This window comes from Bufo bufo, chromosome 4 (genome assembly GCF_905171765.1).
Source record: "Bufo bufo chromosome 4, aBufBuf1.1, whole genome shotgun sequence".
Classification (NCBI taxonomy): domain Eukaryota; kingdom Metazoa; phylum Chordata; class Amphibia; order Anura; family Bufonidae; genus Bufo; species Bufo bufo.
The window spans coordinates 479,838,328-479,862,003 of NC_053392.1; the positions used below are offsets into that span (position 1 = coordinate 479,838,328).

The window sequence follows — 23,676 nt, forward strand, 5'->3', positions numbered from 1 at the left end:
CCAAAGAGAGCAAAACTAACCCTAAAATGTTCTTCAATTATATAAATGTTAAAAAGTATAAATCTGAAGGTGTCGGCCCTCTACAGAGCAATGAGGGGGGAGTTGCAGAGAGCGACAAGGAGAAAGCAAAGCCATTAAATATTTTTTTCTCAACTGTATTCACTGAGGAAAAATAAACTGTCAGATGACATGCAGAATGTAAAAGTAAATTCCCCATTAAAAGTGTCCTGTCTGACCCAGGAAGAAGTACAAGAGCGACTTAAAAAGATTGAAATAGACAAATCGCCAGGACCAGATGGCATACAATCCTGTATCCTAAGAAAATTAAGTAATGTCATAGCCAGACCCTTATTTCTGATAATTACAGACTCTATACTGACAGGGAGTGTTCCACAGGATTGGCTCATAGCAAATGTGGTGCCAATATTCAAAAAGGGTGCAAAAACGGAGCCCAGAAACTATAGGCCGGTAAGTTTAACATCTGTTGTGGGAAAACTGTTTGAAGGTTTTCTAAGAGATGCTATCTTGGAGGATCTCAATGAAAATAAGCAAATAACACCATATCAGCATGGCTTCATGAGGGATCGGTCATGTCCAACTAAATTAATCAGTTTCTATGAGGAGGTAGGTTCTAGACTTGACAGTGGTGAATCACTGGATGTCGTATATCTGTACTTCTCCAAAGCATTTGACACTGTACCGCATAAAAGGTTAGTATATAAAATGAGAATGCTCGAACTGGGAGAAAATGTCTGTATGTGGGAAAGTAACTGGCTCAATGATAGAAAACAGAGGGTGGTTATTAATGGTACACACTCAGATTGGGTCACTGTCACTAGTGGAGTACCTCAGGGGTCAGTATTGGGCCCTATTCTCTTCAATATATTTATTAATGATCTTGTAGAAGGCTTGCACAGTAAAATATCAATTTTTGGAGATGACACTAAACTGTGTAAAGTAATTAAAGAGGACCTTTCCATCGGTCCAAACATTGTGAACTAAGTATCATGATCTGTACAGCGGCGCCCAGGGATCTCACTGCACTTACTATTATATGCCTGGGCGCCGCTCCGTTCTCCTGCTATGCTCCAGTATGTTCGGTCACTTGGTTATAGTAGGAGGAGACTGCCCTTGTTCTCCTGGGCGTCTCCTTCTCCCAGGCTGTAGCGCTGGCCAATCGCAGCGCAGAGCTCACAGCTTGGGAGAAAAAAACTCCCAGGCTGTGAGCTCTGCGCTGCGATTGGCCAGCTCTACAACATTGGAGAAGAAGACGCCTAGGAGAACAAGGGCAGTCTCCGCCTACTATAACCCAGTGACCGAACATACCGGAGGGCATAGCAGGAGAACGGAGCGGCGCCCAGGGATAATAGTAAGTGCAGTGAGATCCAGGGCCGCCGCTGTACAGACCATGATACTTAGTTCACAATGTTTGGACCGATGAAAGGTCCTCTTTAACACTGAAGAGGACAATATACTGCTACAAATGGATCTGGATAGATTGGAGGCTTGGGCAGAGAAGTGGCAGATGAGGTTTAACACTGACACATGTAAGGTTATGCACATGGGAAAGAATAATGCAAATCAACCGGACATACTAAATGGTAAAACACTCGGTAACATTGACATGGAAAAGAACCTAGGAATTTTAATAAACAGCAAACTAAGCAGTAAAAACGAGTGTCAGGCAGCTGCTGCCAAGGCCAATAAGATAATGGATTGCATCAAAAGGGGCATAGATGCCCGTGATGAGAACATAGTCCTACCACTTTACAAATCTCTAGTCAGACCACACATGGAGTACTGTGTACAGTTCTGGGCTCCTGTGAACAAGGCAGACATAGAGCTGGAGAGGGTTCAGAGGAGGGCAACTAAAGTAATAACTGTAATGGGGCCACTACAGTACCCTGAAAGATTATCAACATTAGGATTATTCACTTTAGAAAAAAGACAACTGAGGGGAGATCTAATTACTATGTATAAATATATCAGGGGACAGTACAGAGATATCTCCCATTATCTATTTATTCCCAGGACTGTGACTGTGACGAGGGGACATCCTCTGTGGCTGGAGGAAAGAAGGTTTGTACACAAACATAGAAAAGGATTCTTTACAGTAGGAGCAGGGAGACTATGGAACTCTCTGCCTGAGGAGGTGGTGATGGTGAGTACAATAAAGGAATTAAAGACGGGCGTAGATGAATTTCTGGAGTGTAATATTATTACAGATTATAGCTACTAGAGAGGGGTAGTTGATCCAGAGAGTTATTCTGATTGCCTGATTGGAGTCAGGAAAGAATTTTTTCCCCCTTAAGTGGGGAAAATTGGCTTCTACCTCACAGTTTTTTTTTTGCCTTCCTCTGGATCAACTTGCAGGATAACAGGCTGTACTGGATGGACAAATGTCTTTTTTCGGCCTTATATACTATGTTACTATGATAGGTAGCAGGAGACGAGACAGCTGGTTTCTTCCCAGATGAAGAAACCCGCGTCTCCCTGAGGCCTAGAACCAAAACACACCAGAGAACAACAAACAGAACAGGCAACAAGAACTTAGCTTTGAGATGAATGGAGAAGCAGGAGATCCAAGACAAACCAGCACTAGCAACTCCAAAAAGAAATATCAACCGCATGGTCAGCAGTGTGAGGCGGATCTAAATAGAGCCTCATCACTGATAACAAGCAGCACCTGAGGAGAGATGAGATCCTGCCAAACAACAACATACATAGAGGAAAACAGAGAGACCTGTCAGATAGCCTTACGTGCAGCAAGTCTATCCGATCTTCTCAAGTCTCTCAGGGGAGGGACCGTGACAAAAACGCTTCAGTTCGATTTAATACATCAGGATGCATCTGTTCTTTAAATTGAAACTGAACAAACCGGATCCGGCACTAAAAACAATGTAAGGCTACTTTCACATTAACCAAAGCACAATGTCCAATACTGATTGGGTACAGAATCTCAAAAATTCCAGCTACTAATCAAATGTCTCACAGAAGGCTAGGAATTAAAACTTTACTTTTAATTACTATGAATGGAATATCACTTCATCCCGCTATACAACATCATAGACAAACATGGACCAAACCACCACCAATGACATACAAAAACATTAGGGGGAAGGGCAGGTACAATAACGTTCGGGAGAGTTAACTCTACTCTATCCCTAACTAATGCCTTAACCCACAGGAACACACTGATGGTGGGTGGCCTGTGGTCCCGTGCCTGCCCTGTCTAACACTTATATTGCACTACAAAATCCCAATGCGCTTCCCTAATCCTTGGTTGATCTGGGGAAAGATGGGGCAAAGAAAAACGTGATAGGTATAAATTGATCCACACTTAAAAAACAGCTATAAAAAAGGTAGTACATCTGATTGTAAATAACTGAGGCCTTATTGGTGCAATCTACGCATAGTTTGACCCCAATTTTGAGGAAAAACCAAACTGATACAGTTATCAATTCACTCGATGCTAATCAACACAATAGAGTCAATGAATGTAAATAAGAGATATTGATATGAATCCACATATAGATATGCCTATGAATACACCGGTAGTTAAAGCACGAGAGGAACATATAAAGATTAAAAAATTCAGATAACAAGGCTGAACCTATATACTGTAGTACAGTGGTCCCCAACCTTTTTTGCACCAAGGACCGGTTTCATGCGAGACAATTTTCCCAGGGACCGGGTGGGGGCGTTGGGGAGGGGGCGGGGTTCTGGGCGGGGCTTAGGGGGTGGGCGGGGCTGACTGATTCACGCGCATAACAAAACACAAGGTGCATATTAAAATATATAACACTATATAATGACTATATAAACTGACTATGGTCTCTGCTGCACTGGTCTCTGCTGCACTGTACCGTATTTTTCGCCCTATAAGATGCACCTAGGTTTTAGAGGAGAACAATAAGAAAAAAAAAATTCATTACACCTCAGGTCAGACCAGCAATCAGACCCCCAATGTTAATCAGACCTCAGATCAGACCCCCAATGTTAATCAGACCTCAGATCAGACCCCCAATGTTAATCAGACCTCAGATCAGACCCCAAATGGCTCAGATCAACCCCCAAACCTTTAGCCATCTATCAGCCCCCAATGTCAGCCATAACCCCCCCAATGTCAGCCATAACCCCCCCCAATGTCAGCCATAACCCCCCAATGTCAGCCATAACCCCCCCAATGTCAGCCATAACCCCCCCAATGTCAGCCATAACCCCCCCAATGTCAGCCATAACCCCCCCCCCCCCAATGTCAGCCATAACCTCCCCCCCCCAATGTCAGCCATAACACCCCCCCAATGTCAGCCATAAGCCCCCCTCTGGTCAGCCATAAGCCCCCCTCTGGTCAGCCATAAGCCCCCCTCTGGTCAGCCATAAGCCCCCCTCTGGTCAGCCATAAGCCCCCCTCTGGTCAGCCATAAGCTCCCCTCATGTCAGCCATAATCCCCCCTCATGTCAGCCATCAGCCCCCCTCATGTCAGCCATAAGCCCCCCTCATGTCAGCCATAAGCCCCCCTCATGTCAGCCATAAGCCCCCCTCATGTCAGCCATCAGCCCCCCTCTGGTCAGCCATAAGCCCCCCTCATGTCAGCCATAAGCCCCCCTCATGTCAGCCATAAGCCCCCCTCATGTCAGCCCCATGTCAGCCATCAGCCCCCCTCTGGCCAGCCATAAGCCCCCCTCAGGTCAGCCATAAGCCCCCCTCATGTCAGCCATAAGCCCCCCTCATGTCAGCCATAAGCCCCCCTCATGTCAGCCATCAGCCCCCCTCTGGCCAGCCATAAGCCCCCCTCATGTCAGCCATCAGGCCCCAGTGCAAATAAAATAAAATAAAAAAACACTTACCTCTCCTGCTCCTGGTCACCATCGCGATCCTCTTCATTCTGCTGTCGGCTCTGGCTGTGTATAGCGGCGCACAGCGTGAGAGACCTCACGCTGTGCGCAGCCATGCACAGCCGATAGCCGAGGACCAGGAAGCGGTGAGTACAGATCCTTCACCGCTCCCTGGTCCTTCTGTACTAATGAAGCGCTTCCCTAATGGAAGCGCTTCATTAGTACAGAGTTAAAGACTGCCCTGATCGCCGCGGCCCGGCTAACAATCCTCCACGGCCCGGCGGTTGGGGACCGCTGCTGTAGTAGACTAGTGAACAGGCAGAGATGAAAGATCATGAAATCTCCCCCTGTGTAATATCCTCACATATTGATTAAGGCCAGTGGATAGCACTAAATTATACCCGGTACATAGAAACGCTGAATACATGTACAGTATTTAAGCCGGTAACCATAGATAAAAAGCCGGCTCAAGATATATCAGAGCTCAATACATTTATAAGAACAAAGCCCGGTACATGTACAATTCACTAAATAGGTAAGGCTGACAAGTCAGCCTGCATTTGTGGGAGGGGCGCAGGCACCTATAAAACAGAGGCACGCCCTCATCTTACTTGCGTGCGTGCGTTTCCGGTGCCTGTTCCCCACCACGAACGTCACGCCCTCTGCAACAGCGCACCTCCTCAGGTAAGTAGGGCCCGTCGGGGTCCCTCTCGTCCACCGTCGTCCTCGTCTGACCTGCCGGGTAAGTACGCGCCACCTCCGACTCATCGTTCCCCTACCACGGCCTCAGTGTACCCTCGGTCACCCACCCACTCCCGGCCGGGCTCCACCGTTGCTTCCGCTTTCCGGCGCAGCGGGGTCACGTGGGACGCCAAGCCTGAGGATCGCCGCGAGGTGTCTTAGTTTCCTCGCCAACGGGGTTGGCGTCCCGGCCTGCTGTCACGCGCCCGGCTCTCTCAGCTCCGATCTGCACTTCCTTCTAGCTCCCGTTGCGTCGCTGGTTCATCTCTTGCCCTACACACTTGTGGGGAGGGGGGGGGGGGGCGGAGCCAGTGATGCGACGGGGGGCTGTTTTCACGGGGCTGGCCGGGCATGGCAGCGTGGGCTGGTTTCAGCCTGGTATCTGAATTGTAATGACTCTCTAGATATCACACCATGTCCAGCTGGCGCTTGGCATTCACATCAGGGCTTTAGTTTGTAGACACGGGTTCCTGAGAGCATAACAGGACAATTCCATAAGAGTGCAGGGACACAGCAGGATCCCTATGTCATTGGTGGGAAATAAATGGCGCTGTCTCTGGACATTAACGTGCCCCCCTCACGATACTAATTGTTTTGCAGACCCTGGGTGCTCCACTGTTCTAGCTACATACCGTCAGCCGAGGTTCTCTCTAACAGTTCCGTCTGAGCCGACCGCCGCCTATTCCACTCTGCTACATCTGCGGACGTTTCGGTAAATACATTTCTTTTCCCACCACACACTCATTCCCGTCACTCAGTCCCACGTCAGACGGTCACTGCCAGTCACGGTTGGCCTCCCCTGGGTTGGTAGCTACCATTTCTATTGCTGGCCGCTTCAGGCTCCCTTTTCAGTCACCATGTCTGTCACCTGTCACGTTGCAGGCTCACGTTTTTTAACATCACCATGTTTGTTGTCTGTTACACTTCACGCTCATGTCTGTCAATACCATGTTGTGGCCTGTTACGTTTCAGTCAGGCTTACGTTTAATTACTATCTGTTGCCTGTTACGCTTCAGCCTTACGTTTATAAAATACCATGTCTGTTGCCTGTTACGTTTGGGCTTATGTTTATCATTCACCATATCTGTTGCCTGTTACGCTTCAGGCTTACGTTTTGTATTTACCTTATTGGTGGCCCGCTACGCTTCAGGCTTACGTTCTTCGCTGTTGCCTGTTACGCCTCAGGTTCACGCTTTATTATTTTCCATCTCTGTTGCCTGTTACATGTCAAGTTCACGTTGTTAATTACCATATCTGTCGCCTGTCATGTTTTCAGACTCAAATCCATATTCTCTTTCTCTGGTACGATTTCAGGTTTGGTGTTCATTTTCTTCTGTTTTTCTTAAACTCCCTGTCTGTGGCCACGTCTTTTTAGCTTCCTTACGCCATTTCACGCTCTAGTCTGGCCAGGTCCTCCACAGTAGCGCCCGTTTTTCAGAGCACTAGGCACTCGCCCACTCACTAGTTCTTCTTCAACCACCGTTCACGGCTCGGGTGTCTCTTCCGAAATACAGGGCCTCTAGCTCAGCTATTAATTTTCTGTTTGTCACCTCGCAGCTGCAGTATGTCGCACACTTCCAACATTGAGGAGGCCCTATCGATTTCAGACACCCCCGCATCCGAGCGGCCCAGCTCCTCATCTCTAAGGAGTTGGACAATTCCTAAGTTAATTGCAGAACTAAACAAGAGAGGGATCCAACACCCTGCTTCCGCCCGAAAGGCAGAATTATATAGACTTCTGATGGCTGAACCGGCAGCCCCAGACTTGGAGCAAGTCTCCATGTCTACTCTCCAGCTATCTCTGACTCAACTGCATTCTATGATGAACAACAGTGCCTCCTCAGTCTCGGACGTGCAGTCTAGGCTCCTGGCAGTCGAATCCTACCAGGGGTTGGCATCTAGCCGGTCCGCTTCACCCTTGCCAGTAGCCTCCACTTCAGGGCCCGTTCCCCCAGGTAGGGTCCAAAGCGCGCCTGAAGTAGCTCACTCACATTTCATCCCCAGCAACATCAAAAAAGATATCCTAGAGGGTAAAGACGTCAACCTAGCGTCCATTCTAATAGCTACTCATGACACAATAGAAAGCAAAACGATCGCATGCGGCGACGTGTCCATCATCCTTAAGGCCAGGGATCCCCGCCTAAACAAAAAGCTGTCCATCACTGAGTTCGTCCTGGCGTTCAGTTTATTCAGGGATGTCCTTTGCTCAGTCCATCCTGAGAGGTGGGAGGAGTTGGACACTTACCTTTACAGAGTCACGGACTTGGGCCATAAGTACGGTGGGCACGCGTTCTATGACTACCACCGCTCGTTTTCGGCCAAAGCTGCCGCTGCTCTGGCCCAATGCCAACACATAACAAACTGGGCTTCCATGGACATAGAGCTTTTTTGCCGGCACTTCGCAGGGCTCAAGGCCCCGGCGTGTGCCTCTTGCCAGTCTATTGCCCACTCCTCGGATTAGTGCCCCAATGCAGGACCCTCCACATCCCAGGGCAGATCCCTTCCCAGTAGCTCCAGGTCTCAACAACGGTCTGGCCCAACCACGGATAAGCTGGGGCGTCCCATAGTTTTCCTGGGTAACAGCCAGGTCTGTAACAATTTCAACCAGAACGCCTGTTACTATAATAAATGTAGGGCCCTTCACGTATGTGCCGTATGTTTCAGGGCTCACCCTCAAATGGCTTGTCCTCAAAGGTCCTCCAGGCCATCCTGACTAACAGGGGTCAACTTGGATTTACTGGCAGCCCTTCTGCAGGGCCACCACAACCCGCAGTTTGTTCAATTTCTGGTCTCTGGGTTCGCTACAGGCTTTCACACAGGTCTAGTAGCTCTTCCCCAGTCCACTTGGGAGGGTCCCAACCTCCTGTCAGCAACCAGGGATCCTGAGCCGGTGGGGACTCTAATAAAGTCTGAATTAGAGAAGGGGTTCCTCATCAGTCCATTTTCCGTTGTTCCCTTTGACCTCTGGAGAATCAACCCTATAGGGATTGTGTCAAAACAATTCACCAATAAAAAATGTTTGATTTATGACCTGTCTGCACCTCATGGCTCCAGCATACCCAGCTTAAATTCCTTAGTTCCCTCTGAGGAGTTTTCCATGTGCTATTCTTCCATAGACGAGGCCATTCAGCTCATCCTTCAGGTAGGCAGGGGGGCATGGCTGGCCAAGGCGGACATCGCTGACGCTTTCAAGTTGCTGCCCATCCAGCCGCAGCTTTGGAAGTTCTATGGGATCAAGTGGCAAGACCAGTACTACTTTGCAAATCGCCTGACTTTCGGGTCCAAAAGCAGCCCCTGGCTGTTCGACCAGTTTGCGCAGGCTTTGCACTGGATCTTGGTCAACCACTGCGACTGTCTGCTGGTCATCCATTACCTGGATGATTTTCTTTTAATAGAAAGGCCAGATTGCAAGCCAAGAAAGCTCCAGGCTCTTCTCCAGCTTTTTTCAAAACTCAATGTACCGGTGGCACCCTCAAAAATAGAAGGCCCCGCCACGGTAATCACCTTCCTGGGCATAGTCTTGGACACAGTAAAAATGGAGGCCAGGTTACCAGCTGAGAAGCTCACAAAGATCAAGGAGGCTATCTCAAAGGCGGTGGGCAGTAGGACGTGTGTCAAGGTAGAGTTGCAGTCCCTACTAGGAATGCTAAATTTTGCCACTAGAGTCATGCCCCAAGGTAGAGCCTTCTTGTCCAGGCACCTGCAGCTACTTCACTCAGCTCCCGAGCAAGCATTACCTTAGATGCCAAAGCCATGGCCGACCTGGCCATGTGGAGGGACTTTCTGGCCGAATAGAATGGAGTCTCCATGTTCGTTCCGCAACTGGGGCCAGCATCCACCTTGATTTTCTCGGACGCCGACGCCTCCGGGGGTTTCGGTGCAATCTGTGGAAATCAGTGGTTTGCGGGCGCTTGGCCATCAGAGATTTCATCAGCCAGAGTCGCATTGAAATCTTCTCCCTTGTTGGAGTTTTACCCAATTGTGGCGACGGCCCAAGTCTGGGGCAGGCAATGGGCCAATTCTTCCGTGGCGTTCATCACCGACAACCAGACAGTGGTAGATATCATCGCTAAGGGCAGATCACAGTCACCCCAGATCATGTCTCTTGTCTGCAGGCTGGTTTTGCTCTCGTTGCAATTTAATTTCCATGTGTCATGCAGGCACATTCAGGGCATACGTAATGTCGCCGCAGATGCTTTGACTCGTTTTAATTTCAATACTTTTTTCCAGATCATGCCGGAGGCAGACCGGGTGGGGCTACCCCCTCCGATTTATCAAACTCTAATAATGGATTAAAATCATTCATTTCTTCAGCAAAGTCTCTGATGCAGAAGTCTCTGTCTGTTAACACGGCCAGGAATTACAAAACCGCTTGGAACACTTTCACACTCCTTCATCCAAGAAAGGACACTGACAGGACCACTTACATCACAGCCTTCATAGCTTACTGTCATACTGACCTCAAACTGTCCTTCAACACTATCAAGTTATACTTGGCCGGAGTCCAGCATTTTTCCATGTTGGAGGATCCAGAGAGTAGGTCGGTTTTCTTGTCCCAGGCAGTTAGGGCGACACTCAGGGGCGTTTAGAAGAGTAGCGAAGGGGCCATCCCGAGCAGACAGCCGGTGTCAGGGGAATTTTTTAGGAAGCTTTCCACCTCCCTAGATGGTCTTCCTTTTGTGCTCCATTCCAGCACAGTCATCAAGGCGGCCATGTACCTTAGCTTCTACGGGTTCTTAAGACCCGGCGAATCTACCAGCGTTTCGGCCAGGACCAAGGGTTTAAGCAGGGGTCAGCTGGTATGGTGCGGCGACCATTTCTCCCTACACATCTTCACTTCCAAAACTTCTCAGGTGGGTCCACCAGTGGAGGTGAAGTATTTTCAAGCTTTCAATGCATGGTGCCCAGTTCAAGTCCTCAGGAGTTTGCTGGCAGTTTTGGGAAACTCCGCCCCGGACAGTCCTTTGCTCAGGGCCATCACGGCTTCCCAGTTCATTTCACACATTCGTATCCTGGCTTCTGGTTTGGGCTTTGACCCCAAGGCAATTTCAGGGCACTCATTCCGTATTGGGGCGGCATCCGCAGCTTCAAAGCATAATGTCCCCGGCCATGTTATTCGTAAAATGGGCCGCTGGCGCTCCTCATGCTTTGCGCGTTATATCCCGAACCCCCAGCCAAGATATCCAAGGCCTTTCGCAGTTTGGCGTTGTGAGTTGTTCAGCTTCAATAAAGGTACTCTCTACTCTACTTGGTTGTTTTTGCCCCCTTATAGGCCTACCCACGGCATGGCCAAGGGCCCCCCTCCAGCCATTTAGTTAGGGTAGAAAACCATCATTCAGTTAGGTCCTGTTTCTTCAGGGTACTAGCTCTCTACCATAGCCGTGACCACAAATAGGTAAGGCTGAAAGTCAGCCTGCATTTGTGGGAGGGGCGCAGGCACCTATAAAACAGAGGCACGCCCTCATCTTACTTGCGTGCGTTTCCAGTGCCCCACCCTCCCTCCCCTTTTCTTTCCATATTCCTCAGGGTATGCCCCCTTATAGGCCTACCCACGGCATGGCTAAGGGCACCCCTCCAGCCAATTAGTTAGGGTAGCAAACCATCATTCAGTTAGGTCCCGGTTCTTCAGGGTACTAGCTCTCTTCCGTAGCCGTGATTACAATTATAATAAAGCCACCTAGCCCCTCCACCTCCAGTTTGTAGGATTTACTAATTAAGTCATTAATTGTATATCTGCGCCCAGTAGTGGAACAGATAAAGATTTTTGTGTTAGAGATAAAATTACAGGCTCTTCATCTACCAAAACGCAAACATTCCCAGAGGCTTGCGATCAAGCCATGTACCCACCCGTTTGGGGCTGGAGTAGTGGCTGTGCACAAGTCTATCTCGTAGGCTCCTCCCTTTACGGAAGGTGATGTTAGGTCTTGGAGAGATTGCATCAGTGAGATCAGGATCCATACACAGAATGGGCCAGAACTCATTAAGAAAATTCCTAATTTTTTTATTTGCTGTATCATAGGTAGAGATAATGCGGATGATGTAGTCATCCTGACCCCTGGCCTTAGTCTTAGGTTTTAACAAATCATTAAGGTCCTGATCCCTCGCGTATTTAAACGCTTCCCTCAGGACAGATGTAGGGTATCCCCTATTTTCAAATCTGTCCCAAAGTTTACTTGATTCTTGATGGAATCCCTCCAGGTCCGAGCAATTGCGCCTCATCCTCAAGTACTGGCCCTTTGGTATGGCCTTCTTGAGGGCCGGAGGATGGTAGCTGGACCAATGTAACAAACTATTGGTGGCCGTGGGTTTTCTGAATACTGTGGTGACCAGCCTGTTAGCTTGTTTAGTCACACCACCACATCAAAGGTAATCACATTCATAGGTGAAGGCTAGGCCAATATTGTTGGTATCTAAGATTTTCACAAAATCCTTCAATTCACTGAGGTTTCCTTTCCATATCAGAAAGACATCATCGATAAAACGTGGCCAAAACCCTATCTTCTCTGTCCACCAAACCGGATTGTCTGGAAATACATAGGTATCCTCCCACCAGCCCAGGATATTTGCATAAGAGGGCACACATGGGCTCCCCATAGCGGTCCCCCTGAGCTGGTGGTAGAAGCGCGCATCAAATAGAAAATAATTATGCGTTAACACAAATTCTAAAAGATCCACCACAAATTGGTTGTGGCTATGGAATTGGACACCCCGAGTCTTCAAAAAATAGAAGGTGGCCCTCAGCATGTGGGATGGAGCTATATAGAGATTCCACATCTAAGCTTGCCAAGATATAATCAGAATAAAAAAGCAGGGTCTCTATTTTCCTCAAAAAGTCCATAGTGTCTCTAGTGTGGGACGGCAATGACGTTACAAATTGGCTTAGGATCCTATCAATATAGATTTTGAAATCTTTATATGGTCCTCTCATGTGCTTTAACTACCAGTGTATTCATAGGCATATCTATATGTGGATTCATATCAATATCTCTCATTTACATTTATTGACTCTATTGTGTTGATTATCATCGAGTGAATTGATAACTGTATCAGTTTGGTTTTTCCGACATCGGGGTCAAACTACGCATAGATTGCACCAATAAGGCCTAGGATATTTACAATAAGACGTACTACCTTTTTTATAGCTGTTTTATGTGGACTAATTTATACCTATCACGTTTTTCTTTGCCCCATATTTCCCCATGATGAACCAAGGATTGGGGAAACGCGTTGGGATTTTGTAGGGCAATATAAGGGTTAGACAGGGCAGGCATGGGACCACAGGCCACCCACCATCAGGGTGTTCCTGTGGGTGGAGGCATTAATTAGGGATAGAGTAGAGTTAACTCTCCCCAACGTTATTGTACCTGCCCTTCCCCCTAATGTTTTTGTATGTCATTGGTGGTGGTTTGGTCCATGTTTGTCTAATATGTTGTATAGCGGGATGAAGTGATATTCCATTCATAGTAATTAAAAGTTGAGTTTTAAATCCTAGCCTTCTGTGAGGCTACTTTAACACCAGCGTTTTTAATTCCGCTATTGAGATCCATCATAGTATCTCAAAAGTGGAAGTAAACGCTTCCGTTTTGTCCCCATTCATTGTCAATGGGGACAAAACTGAACTGAACGAAGCAGAATGCACCAAAATGCCTTCCGTTCTTTTTGGTTGTGTCCCCATCGCGGACACAATAATGCTGCAAGCAGCGTTTTTCTGTCTGCGATGTGGTGCGGAGCAAAATGGATCCGTCCTGACACACAATGTAAGTCAATGGGGACAGATCCAATTTCTCTGACACAATAGAAAACGGATCCGTCCACCATTGACTTTCAATGGTGTTCATGACGGATCCGTCATGGCTATAGAAGACATAATACAACTGGATCCGTTCATGACGGATGCATGCGGTTGTATTATTGTAAAGGAAGCGTTTTTGCAGATCCATGACAGATCCGCAAAAAACACTAGTGTGAAAGCAGCCTAAGTCAATGGTTGCCGCATCCGTTTTTTTCCCCCAGATGTAAAAGACAAAAAAAAAAACACTGATCCGGCACCATTGACTTACAGACCAGACACACAACAGCAGCGTGCAGCGATTTTGTGTCCGGTCACAAAACGGAACAGAAGGCATCCTGATCTGTTTTGACAATGCATGGGGACAAAATGGAAGCGTTTTGCTCCGGTTTTGAGATCCTATTAAGGCCTCATGCACACGACCGTTGTTTTGGTCCGCATCCGAGCCGCCTTTTTTGCGGCTCGGATGCGGACCCATTCACTTCAATGGGGCTGCAAAAGATGCAGACAGCACTCCGTGTGCTGTCCGCATCTGTTGCACCGTTCCGTGGCCCTGCAAACAAAAATAGAACATGTCCTATTCTTGTCCGTTTTGCGGACAAGAATAGGCATTTCTACATTGGGCCGCCCGTTCCGTTCCACAAATTGCGGAAGGCACACGGGCGGCTTCCGTTTTTAGCGGATCGGCGGACCGCAAAAAACAGAACTGTCGTGTGCATGAGGCCTTAGATTTAGAATTTATCTTGGGTGTAGTGTTGAACGAACCTCTGTTTTCATGTTTGGCGTAGAAGGTTCGGGTTATCTAAGAATTCCGTTATGGATTCTGCTACCACGGACCATGACCCGGACCTTGTATGCCGAACTTGAAAACAGAGGTTCACTCATCCCTACTCAGGTGTCTTACGTGCATCTTAACCCCTAAGTGACATAGCTACTTTTCACCTAATGGTACTTTCACACTAGCGTTTTTCTTTTCCGGTATTGAGTTTCGTCCTAGTTTTATCCTAATGCATTCTGAATGGAGAGCATTCCGTTCAGGATGCATCAGTTCAGTCCCTCTTACGTTTTTTGGCTAGAGAAAATACCGCAGCATGCTGCACTTTTCTCGCCGGCCAAAAATCCTGAACACTTGCCGGAATGCCGGATCCGGCATTAATTTCCATTGAAAGGAATTAGTGCCGGATCCGGTACTAAGTGTTCCGGAAAGCCAGATCCGGTTTCCTGATCTGCGCATGCGCAGACCTTTAAAAATGAGAAAAAAATAAATACCGGATCTGTTTTTCCGGATGACAGCAGGAAAGACGGATCCGGTATTGCAATGCATTTGTCAGATGGATCCGCCTCACTAAAGGATCCGTTTGCGTCTGGATCCAGCAGGGAGTTCCGGCGACGGAACCGCTTGTCGGAATCCTCTGCCGCAAGTGTAAAAGTCCCGAGACAACAACTTAAGGCTACATGCACACGAACATATTTTGTTTCCGTGTCGTTCCATTTTTTTTGCAGATTGGATGAGGACCCATTCATTTCAATGGGTCCGCAAAAAATGCAGACAGCGCACTGTGTGCTATCCGCATCTGTATGTCCGTTCCGTGGCACCCGCAAAAAATATAGAGCATGTCCTATTCTTGTTCATCTTGCAGACAAGGATAGGCATTGTTACAATAGATCCGCCCCCAAAAAAATAATGGATGCAATACAGATGCTAAAAGGACGTGATCTGCATTTTTTTGCGGATCAGTGTTTTGCGGCCCACAAAACACATACGGCCGTGTGAATTTAGCCTAACACCTATCTACTAGACAGGGGGATAAGGGCTCATGCACACAATCGTATTTTCTTTCTGTGTCCGTTCCGGTTTTTATGCGGAACCATTTATTTGAATGGGTCTGCAAAAAAATAACATTTAGTCTCCGTATGTTTGAAAGTCCGTTCCGCAGAAAACATGTCCTATTCTTGTCCGTTTTGCAGACAGGCATTGTTACAATGGATCCACAAGAAAAGAAAAAAAAAACACGGATGCAACACGGTCATCCGTTTTTTATTTTTGCGGGCTGCAAAATACCGTACATACGGTCGTGTGCACGAGCCCTAAGTGTGTGATTGGGGCCCTGTTCCCCCGTTGGTATAGACAGGGCCGGTTCTAGGTGAAATGGGGCAAAAAACAATACTTGCTGAGTTTATATGGAGCAGCAGACATGCACTGCAATATATAAAATCACAGAACATATTATCTCAGACAAACCCCTTCATACTAATGAAACGCCAGCTTATTGCATCATCCAAACGTGTAAAATACTGGCTGCATCCTTAGGGGGTTAATAAGCCACCTTGGGGCTTCCTTCCAGCGCGGCGGCGGCTGAGGTGACTGAGACCCAGCAGAGGACCAAGCACATAGGGCGGGCGTGTCCCTTTAAGACAGCGCTGCCACAAAAGCCACGCCCACTCTGGGCGGGGACTGGATGCGAGTTCAGAGCCAAATTCTGGGTTGCCGCCAAACCTTCACATCAGTCTGTCCTGCCTGGCACCATGCACTGGCCGCTTCTCCGACACCTCTACCGCAGCCTCAGCCCCTGGGACTGGAGGTTGGCCGGCACCGCCGCCCGCCACTTCTCGGCCACTGGCTGCAGGAGCACCAAGGAACTGCACGGGGCAGTCACCAGGTACGGGCACGGTGGAGCTGGCACTTGGCCACGTGTCAGCTGGCATGCTGGGGGGGGGAAGCAGCCGTGTGATTGGCCGCTGTGGCAGCCCCCGTGTACATCAGGAAGCTACCACTTGGGGGGGGGGGGGGGAAGCAGATAACTTTTTGTGACCACTTCAGACAGTGGGTGGGGGTGGCTGTTTGACAGTGACTCGGATTGTGGGAGTTGTAGTACAACTGCTGCCTGATGGTTGATAATGTAAATGCAGTAACAGCAACTGTGCACTACAAATCCCAGCATTGTCTGTCTATAGGTGAAGGGGGCTTTCCAGGATTTTTATACTGATGACCTGTCCTCTGGATCAGTATCTGATCAGTGGTGGTCTGACACCTGGGACCCTCATGGATCTGCTGTTTGAGAAGGCAGCGCTGACAGTAGCACTGAGGCCTTCTCCAGCTTTTCCTAGGCCGTTTGAGGACACGTTCATCTGTCACGAGGCCTACAAGCAGCTCTGCCAAAAAGAAGTGAATGGATCTGAGCGCGATATCAAGCACAGCCGCTAGACAATGGTGGGCACAACTGGCACTCGCAGGAGTGCCAGTGCCTTATCAGACAGCTGATAGGGGGGGTCCTGGGTGTCAGACCCCCACCATTCAGATACTGATGACTTATCCTGAGGAGAAGTCATCAGTATTGCAGTCTTGGAAAACCGTTTTAATCCACTGGAGATCCTCAGTGTCAGGCCGAGTTCACACGAATGTGTGTGACCCGTGCCTGTGCTGCGGGCCGCAATGCACGATCGCCGGCCGTAGGTCAGCTGCCTCGGATTGCGGACCCATTCACTTTAATGGGTCCGCGATCCGGCCGTTCCGCTAAAAGATAGGACATGTTCTATCTTTTAGCGGAACGGAAGTACGGGACGTAACCCCACGGAGGCACTCCGTAGTGCTTCCGAGGGGTCCCGTCCCGTGCAACCGTTCCGCGATTCCGGATTTGCGGCCCCATTGAAGTGAATGGGTCCGCATCCGTGATGCGGAATTCACACGGAACTGTGGCCGTGTATTGCGACCTGCGGCCCGCAATACGGCCACAGATCACACACGTTTGTGTGAACTTAGCCTCATATTGTAGGCTAAGCCCTGGTGGAAGCATCTATTTCAGTACTCTGCAGCCTCCTGAGTAATACAGAAGCCATACAGTGGATAGGACCTTCCTGTCCCTCCCTACACAGGACATCTCCTAGTCTAGGCAGCAATGTCAACCTGAGAGGGTCGTGCAGCAGGGGGCAGGAAAAATGGGAGTGGCCTTTCTGAGATGCAGGCTAACCTACTATTTAAGATCCAGTAGTAGCAGTGCTATACCAAGCCGGTTACATCTCCCGAAGCAAGCCCGTTACATGTATACATCTCCCGAAGCAAGCCCGTTACATGTATACATTATAATTCACATTGTAGGTACATTCCCACTCTGAAAGACAGAATGAAAAAAAAAATTCCAGGAAATCTCATTGTATGATTTTGAAAGAATTTATTTGTCTTGCACGGCTGAACATAAATATTTGAACACCTGAGAAACAGCAAGAATTCTGTCTCTCAAAGACCTGTTACTGTGCCTTTAAAAAGTCCACCTCTACTCCATTCATTAATCTAACTTAGTAGCACCTGTCTGAGCTCTTTAAAGACCCCTGTCCACCCCACAGTCAGTCAGACGCCAACTACTACCATGGGCAAGACTAAAGAGCTGTCAAAAAAAACACCAGAAACAAAATTGTGGACCTCCACAAGGCTGGAAAGGGCTACGGGGCAATTGCCAAGCAGCTTGGTGAAAATAGATCAACTGTTGGAGCAATTGTTAGAAAATAGAAGATGTTAAAGACGACTGTCTCCCTCGGACTGGGGCTCCATGCAAGATCTCAACCTCGTGGGGTATCACTGATGATAAGAAAGGTGAGGAATCAACCCAGAACTACAAGGGAGGAGCTGGTCAATGACATGAAGAGGGCTGGGACCACAGTTTCAAAGGTCACTGTTGGTAGAACACTATGCCGTCATGGTAGAACTTTTTGGTCTAAACTTCTCTACTGTGAAGCATGGGGGTGGTAACATCATGCTTTGGGGTGCTTTTCTGTGAAGGGGACAGGACGACTGCACTGTATTAAGGAGAGGATGAATCGGGCCATTTATTGTGAAATTTTGAACAACAACCTCCTTCCCTCAGTCAGAGCATTGAAGATGAGTCGTGGCTGCGTATTTTAACATGACGGCAACCCGAAGCACACAGCCTGGATAACCAAGGAGTGGCTCCGTAAGAAGCATATCAAGGTTCTGGAGTGGCCTAGCCAGTCTCCAGACCTAAATCCAATAGAACATCTTTGGAGGGAGCTGAAACTCTGTGTTGCTCAGCAACAGCCCCGAAACCTGACAGATCTAGAGGAGATCTGTGTGGAGGAGTGGGCCAAAATCCCTGTTGCAGTGTGTGCAAACCTGGTCAAGAGCTACAGGAAACGTTTGGCCTCTGTAATTACAAACAAAGGCTTCTGTACCAAATATTAACACCTGATTTTCTCAGGTGTTCAAATACTTATGTTCAGCAGTGCAAGACAAATACATTCTTTCAAAATCCTACAATGTGATTTCCTTAATTTTTTTTTCAATTTTTATTTTTTATTTAACCTCTTAAGGACACATGACGTACCGGTACGTCATGATGTCCTGGTACTTAAGGACACATGACGTACCGGTACGTCATGTGTTGTTCCGATCACTGCCGCCCGGCCGGCAGTGATCGGAACCCGGTGCCTGCTCAAATCATCGAGCAGGCACCTAGGCTAAATGCGCGGGGGGGGTCCCGTGACCCCCCCATGTCGGCGATCGCGGCAAACCGCAGGTCAATTCAGACCTGCGGTTTGCTGCGATTTCTGCAGTTTCTGATCCCTGCGGTCCCTGACCGCGGGGATCAGAAACTTTAGTATTCCTAAAATAGATCTGTATCCCTCCCCCTGCACCCCCCGAGTGATTTTAGCCCGGTGGGAGGTGCAGGGGGAGGGTTGCGGGCGGTGCGGGCGGTGCGGGAGGCGGGCGGTGCGGCAGGCGGGATCGCGATCCCCCGCCCGCCTCCCCTTGTATAATCGTTGGCTTCTAGTGGGTATACCAGGGTGCCAGCACATTGCTGGCACCCTGGTATAAACGGCTGACATCTGCGATGCGATGTCAGCCGTTAACCCTTTCCATACAGCGGTCCGTACGGACCGCTGTATAGAAAAGGTTAACAGCGCAGGGAGCTCCCTCCCTCTCCCATCGGGGGGCTGCTGTGCCTTTGCAGCCCCCCGATGGGAGAGGGAGAGAGCCCCCAGAGAGCCCCCCGCAGCCCCGTGCTCACCCTTCCCCGTCTGCGAAGTTCTGAGCAGACGGGGAAGGTTCCCATGGCAACAGGACGCCTCTCAGGCATCCTGCTGTCCATGGTGCTGAACAGATCTGTGCTAAAAGCATAGATCTGTTCAGTGTAAGTAAAATACAGTACAGAACAATATATATTGTACTGTACTGTATTATACAGACATCAGACCCACTGGATCTTCAAGAACCAAGTGGGTCTGGGTCAAAAAAAAAGTTAAAAAAAGTGAAAAAAAAGTAAAAATCAAAAAACACATTTATCACTGATTAAAAATGAAAAAAATAAAATTTCCTACACATGTTTGGTATCGCCGCGTCCGTAACGACCTGATCTATAAAACGGTTATGTTACTTTACCCGAACGGTGAACGCCATAAAAATAAAAAATAAAAAACTATGATGAAATTGAAATTTTGCCCACCTTACTTCCCAAAAAAGGTAATAAAAGTGATCAAAAAAGTCGCATGTACGCCAAAATAGTACCAATCAAACCGTCATCTCATCCCGCAAAAATCATACCCTACCCAAGATAATCGCCCAAAAACTGAAAAAACTATAGCTCTTAGACTATGGAAACACTAAAACAGGATTTTTTTTGTTTCAAAAATGAAATCATTGTGTAAAACTTACATAAATAAAAAAAAAAGTATACATATTAGGTATCGTCGCGTCCGTATCGACCGGCTCTATAAAAATATCACATGATCTAACCCCTCAGATGACCACCGTAAAAAAATTAAAATAAAAACGGTGTAAAAAAAGCCATTTTTTGTCATCTTACGTCACAAAAAGTGTAATAGCAAGCAATCAAAAAGTCATATGCACCCCAAAATAGATGCCAATCAAACCGTCATTTCATCCCGCAAAAAATGAGACCCTACTTAAGATAATCACCCAAAAACTGAAAAAACGATGGCTCTTAGACTATGGAGACACTAAAACATTTTTTTTGTTTTAAGAATGAAATCATTGTGTAAAACTTACATAAATAAAAAAGATTGTATACATATTAGGTATCGCCGCGTCCGTGACAACCTGCTCTATAAAATTACCACATGATCTAACCTGTCAGATGAATGTTGTAAATAACAAAAAATAAAAACGGTGCCAAAAAATCTATTTCTTGTTACCTTGCCGCACAAAAAGTGTAATATAGAGCAACCAAAAATCATATGTACCCTAAACTAGTACCAACAAAACTGCCACCCTATCCCGTAGTTTCCAAAATGGGGTCACTTTTTTGGAGTTTCTACTCTAGGGGTGCATCAGGGAGGCTTCAAATGGGACATGGTGTAAAAAAAAAACTGTCCAGCAAAATCTGCCTTCCAAAAACCGTATGGCATTCCTTTCCTTCTGCGCCCTGCCGTGTGCCCGTACAGCAGTTTACGACCACATATGGGGTGTTTCTGTAAACTACAGAATCAGGGCCATAAATAATGAGTTTTGTTTGGCTGTTAACCCTTGCTTTGTAACTGGAAAAAAAATATTAAAATGGAAAATCTGCCAAAAAAGTGAAATTTTGAAATTGTATCTCTATTTTCCATTAAATCTTGTGCAACACCTAAAGGGTTAACAAAGTTTGTAAAATCAGTTTTGAATACCTTGAGGGGTGTAGTTTCTTAGATGGGGTCACTTTTATGGAGTTTCTGCTCTAGGGGTGCATCAGGGGGGCTTCAAATGGGACATGGTGTAAAAAAACAGTCCAGCAAAATCAGCCCTCCAAAAACCAAATGGCGCACCTTTCACTCTACGCCCCGCTGTGTGGCCGTACAGTAGTTTACGGCCACATATGGGGTGTTTCTGTAAACAGCAGAGTCAGGGCAATAAAGATACAGTCTTGTTTGGCTGTTAACCCTTGCTTTGTTAGTGGAAAAAATGGGTTAAAATGGAAAATTAGGCAAAAAAATGAAATTCTCAAATTTCATCGCCATTTGCCAATAACTCTTGTGCAACACCTAAAGGGTTAACGATGTATGTAAAATCAGTTTTGAATACCTTGAGGGGTGTAGTTTCTTAGATGGGGTCACTTTTAGGGAGTTTCTACTCTAGGGGTGCATCAGGGGGCTTCAAATGGAACATGGTGTCAAAAAACCAGTCCATAAAAATCAGCCTTCCAAAAACCATACGTCGCACCTTTCCCTCTACGCCCTGCTGTGTGCCGTACAGTAGTTTACGGCCACATATTGGGTATTTCTGTAAACGGCAGAGTCAGGGCAATAAAGATACAGTCTTGTTTGGCTGTTAACCCTTGATTTGTTAGTGGAAAAAAATGGGTTAAAATGAAAAATTAGACAAAAAAATGAAATTCTCAAATTTCCTCCCCATTTGCCAATAACTCTTGTGCAACACCTAAAGGGTTAACAACGTATGCAAAATCAGTTTTGAATACCTTGAGGGGTGTAGTTTCTTAGATGGGGTCATTTTTGGGTGGTTTCTATTATGTAAGCCTCGCAAAGTGACTTGAGACCTGAACTGGTCCCTAAAAATTTAGTTTTTGTAAATTTCTGAAAAATTTCAAGATTTGCTTCCAAACTTCTAAGCCTTATAACATCCCCAAAAAATAAAATATCATTCCCAAAACAATTCAAACATGAAGTAGACATATGGGGAATGTAAAGTCATCACAATTTTTGGGGGTATTACTATGTATTACAGAAGTAGAGAAACTGATACTTTGAAATTTGCAAATTTTTCCAAATTTTTGTTAAAATAGGTATTTTTTGGTGCAAAAAAAAATAATTTTTTTGACTTCATTTTACCAGTGTCATGAAGTACAATATGTGACGAAAAAACAATCTCAGAACGGCCTGGATAAGTCAAAGCGTTTTAAAGTTATCAGCACTTAAAGGGACTCTGGTCAGATTTGCAAAAAATGGCCTGGTCCTAAGGTGTAAAAAGGCTGTGTCCTTAAGGGGTTAAAGAGGACCTTTCATTACAGGGCGTGCAGAATTATTAGGCAAGTTGTATTTTTGAGGATTAATTTTATTATTGAACAACCATGTTCTCAATGAACCCAAAAAACTCATTAATATCAAAGCTGAATATTTTTGGAAGTAGTTTTTAGCTTGTTTTTAGTTTTAGCTATTTTAGGGGGATATCTGTGTGTGCAGGTGACTATTACTGTGCATAATTATTAGGCAACTTAACAAAAAACAAATATATACCCATTTCAATTTATTTTTACCAGTGAAACCAATATAACATCTCACACAAATATACATTTCTGACATTCAAAAACAAATCAGTGACCAATATAGCCACCTTTCTTTGCAAGGACACTCAAAAGCCTGCCATCCATGGATTCTGTCAGTGTTTTGATCTGTTCACCATCAACATTGCGTGCAGCAGCAACCACAGCCTCCCAGACACTGTTCAGAGAGGTGTACTGTTTTCCCTCCTTGTAAATCTCACATTTGATGATGGACCACAGGTTCTCAATGGGGTTCAGATCAGGTGAACAAGGAGGCCATTTCATTAGATTTTCTTCTTTTATACCCTTTCTTGCCAGCCACGCTGTGGAGTACTTGGACGCGTGTGATGGAGCATTGTCCTGCATGAAAATCATCATGTTTTTCTTGAAGGATGCAGACTTCTTCCTGTACCACTGCTTGAAGAAGGTGTCTTCCAGAAACTGGCAGTAGGACTGGGAGTTGAGCTTGACTCCATCCTCAACCCGAAAAGGCCCCACAAGCTCATCTTTGATACCAGCCCAAACCAGTACTCCACCTCCACCTTGCTGGCGTCCGAGTCGGACTGGAGCTCTCTGCCCTTTACCAATCCAGCCACGGGCCCATCCATCTGGCCCATCAAGACTCACTCTCATTTCATCAGTCCATAAAACCTTAGAAAAATCAGTCTTGAGATATTTCTTGGCCCAGTCTTGACGTTTCAGCTTGTGTGTCTTGTTCAGTGGTGGTCGTCTTTCAGCCTTTCTTACCTTGGCCATGTTTCTGAGTATTGCACACCTTGTGCTTTTGGGCACTCCAGTGATGTTGCAGCTCTGAAATATGGCCAAACTGGTGGCATCTTGGCAGCTGCACGCTTGACTTTTCTCAGTTCATGGGCAGCTATTTTGCGCCTTGGTTTTTCCACACGCTTCTTGCGACCCTGTTGACTATTTTGAATGAAACGCTTGATTGTTCGATGATCACGCTTCAGAAGCTTTGCAATTTTAAGAGTGCTGCATCCCTCTGCAAGATATCTCACTATTTTTGACTTTTCTGAGCCTGTCTTCCTTCTTTTGACCCATTTTGCCAAAGGAAAGGAAGTTGCC

At 46.9% G+C, this 23,676-nt stretch overlaps 1 protein-coding gene across 2 annotated transcripts in view; it reads left to right on the forward strand.

Moving 5' to 3' along the window:
• The first annotated feature begins 15,830 nt into the window (after positions 1-15,830).
• Positions 15,831-23,676, forward strand: part of MTHFD1L (methylenetetrahydrofolate dehydrogenase (NADP+ dependent) 1 like) — a 309,383-nt gene continuing 301,537 nt past the window's right edge. For both annotated transcript variants that reach the window (XM_040429522.1, XM_040429523.1), the window contains exon 1: positions 15,831-16,029. In XM_040429522.1, coding sequence (XP_040285456.1) covers positions 15,896-16,029 — 134 coding nt within the window. In that variant the 5' untranslated portion in view covers positions 15,831-15,895. The remainder of the gene's footprint in view (positions 16,030-23,676) is intronic.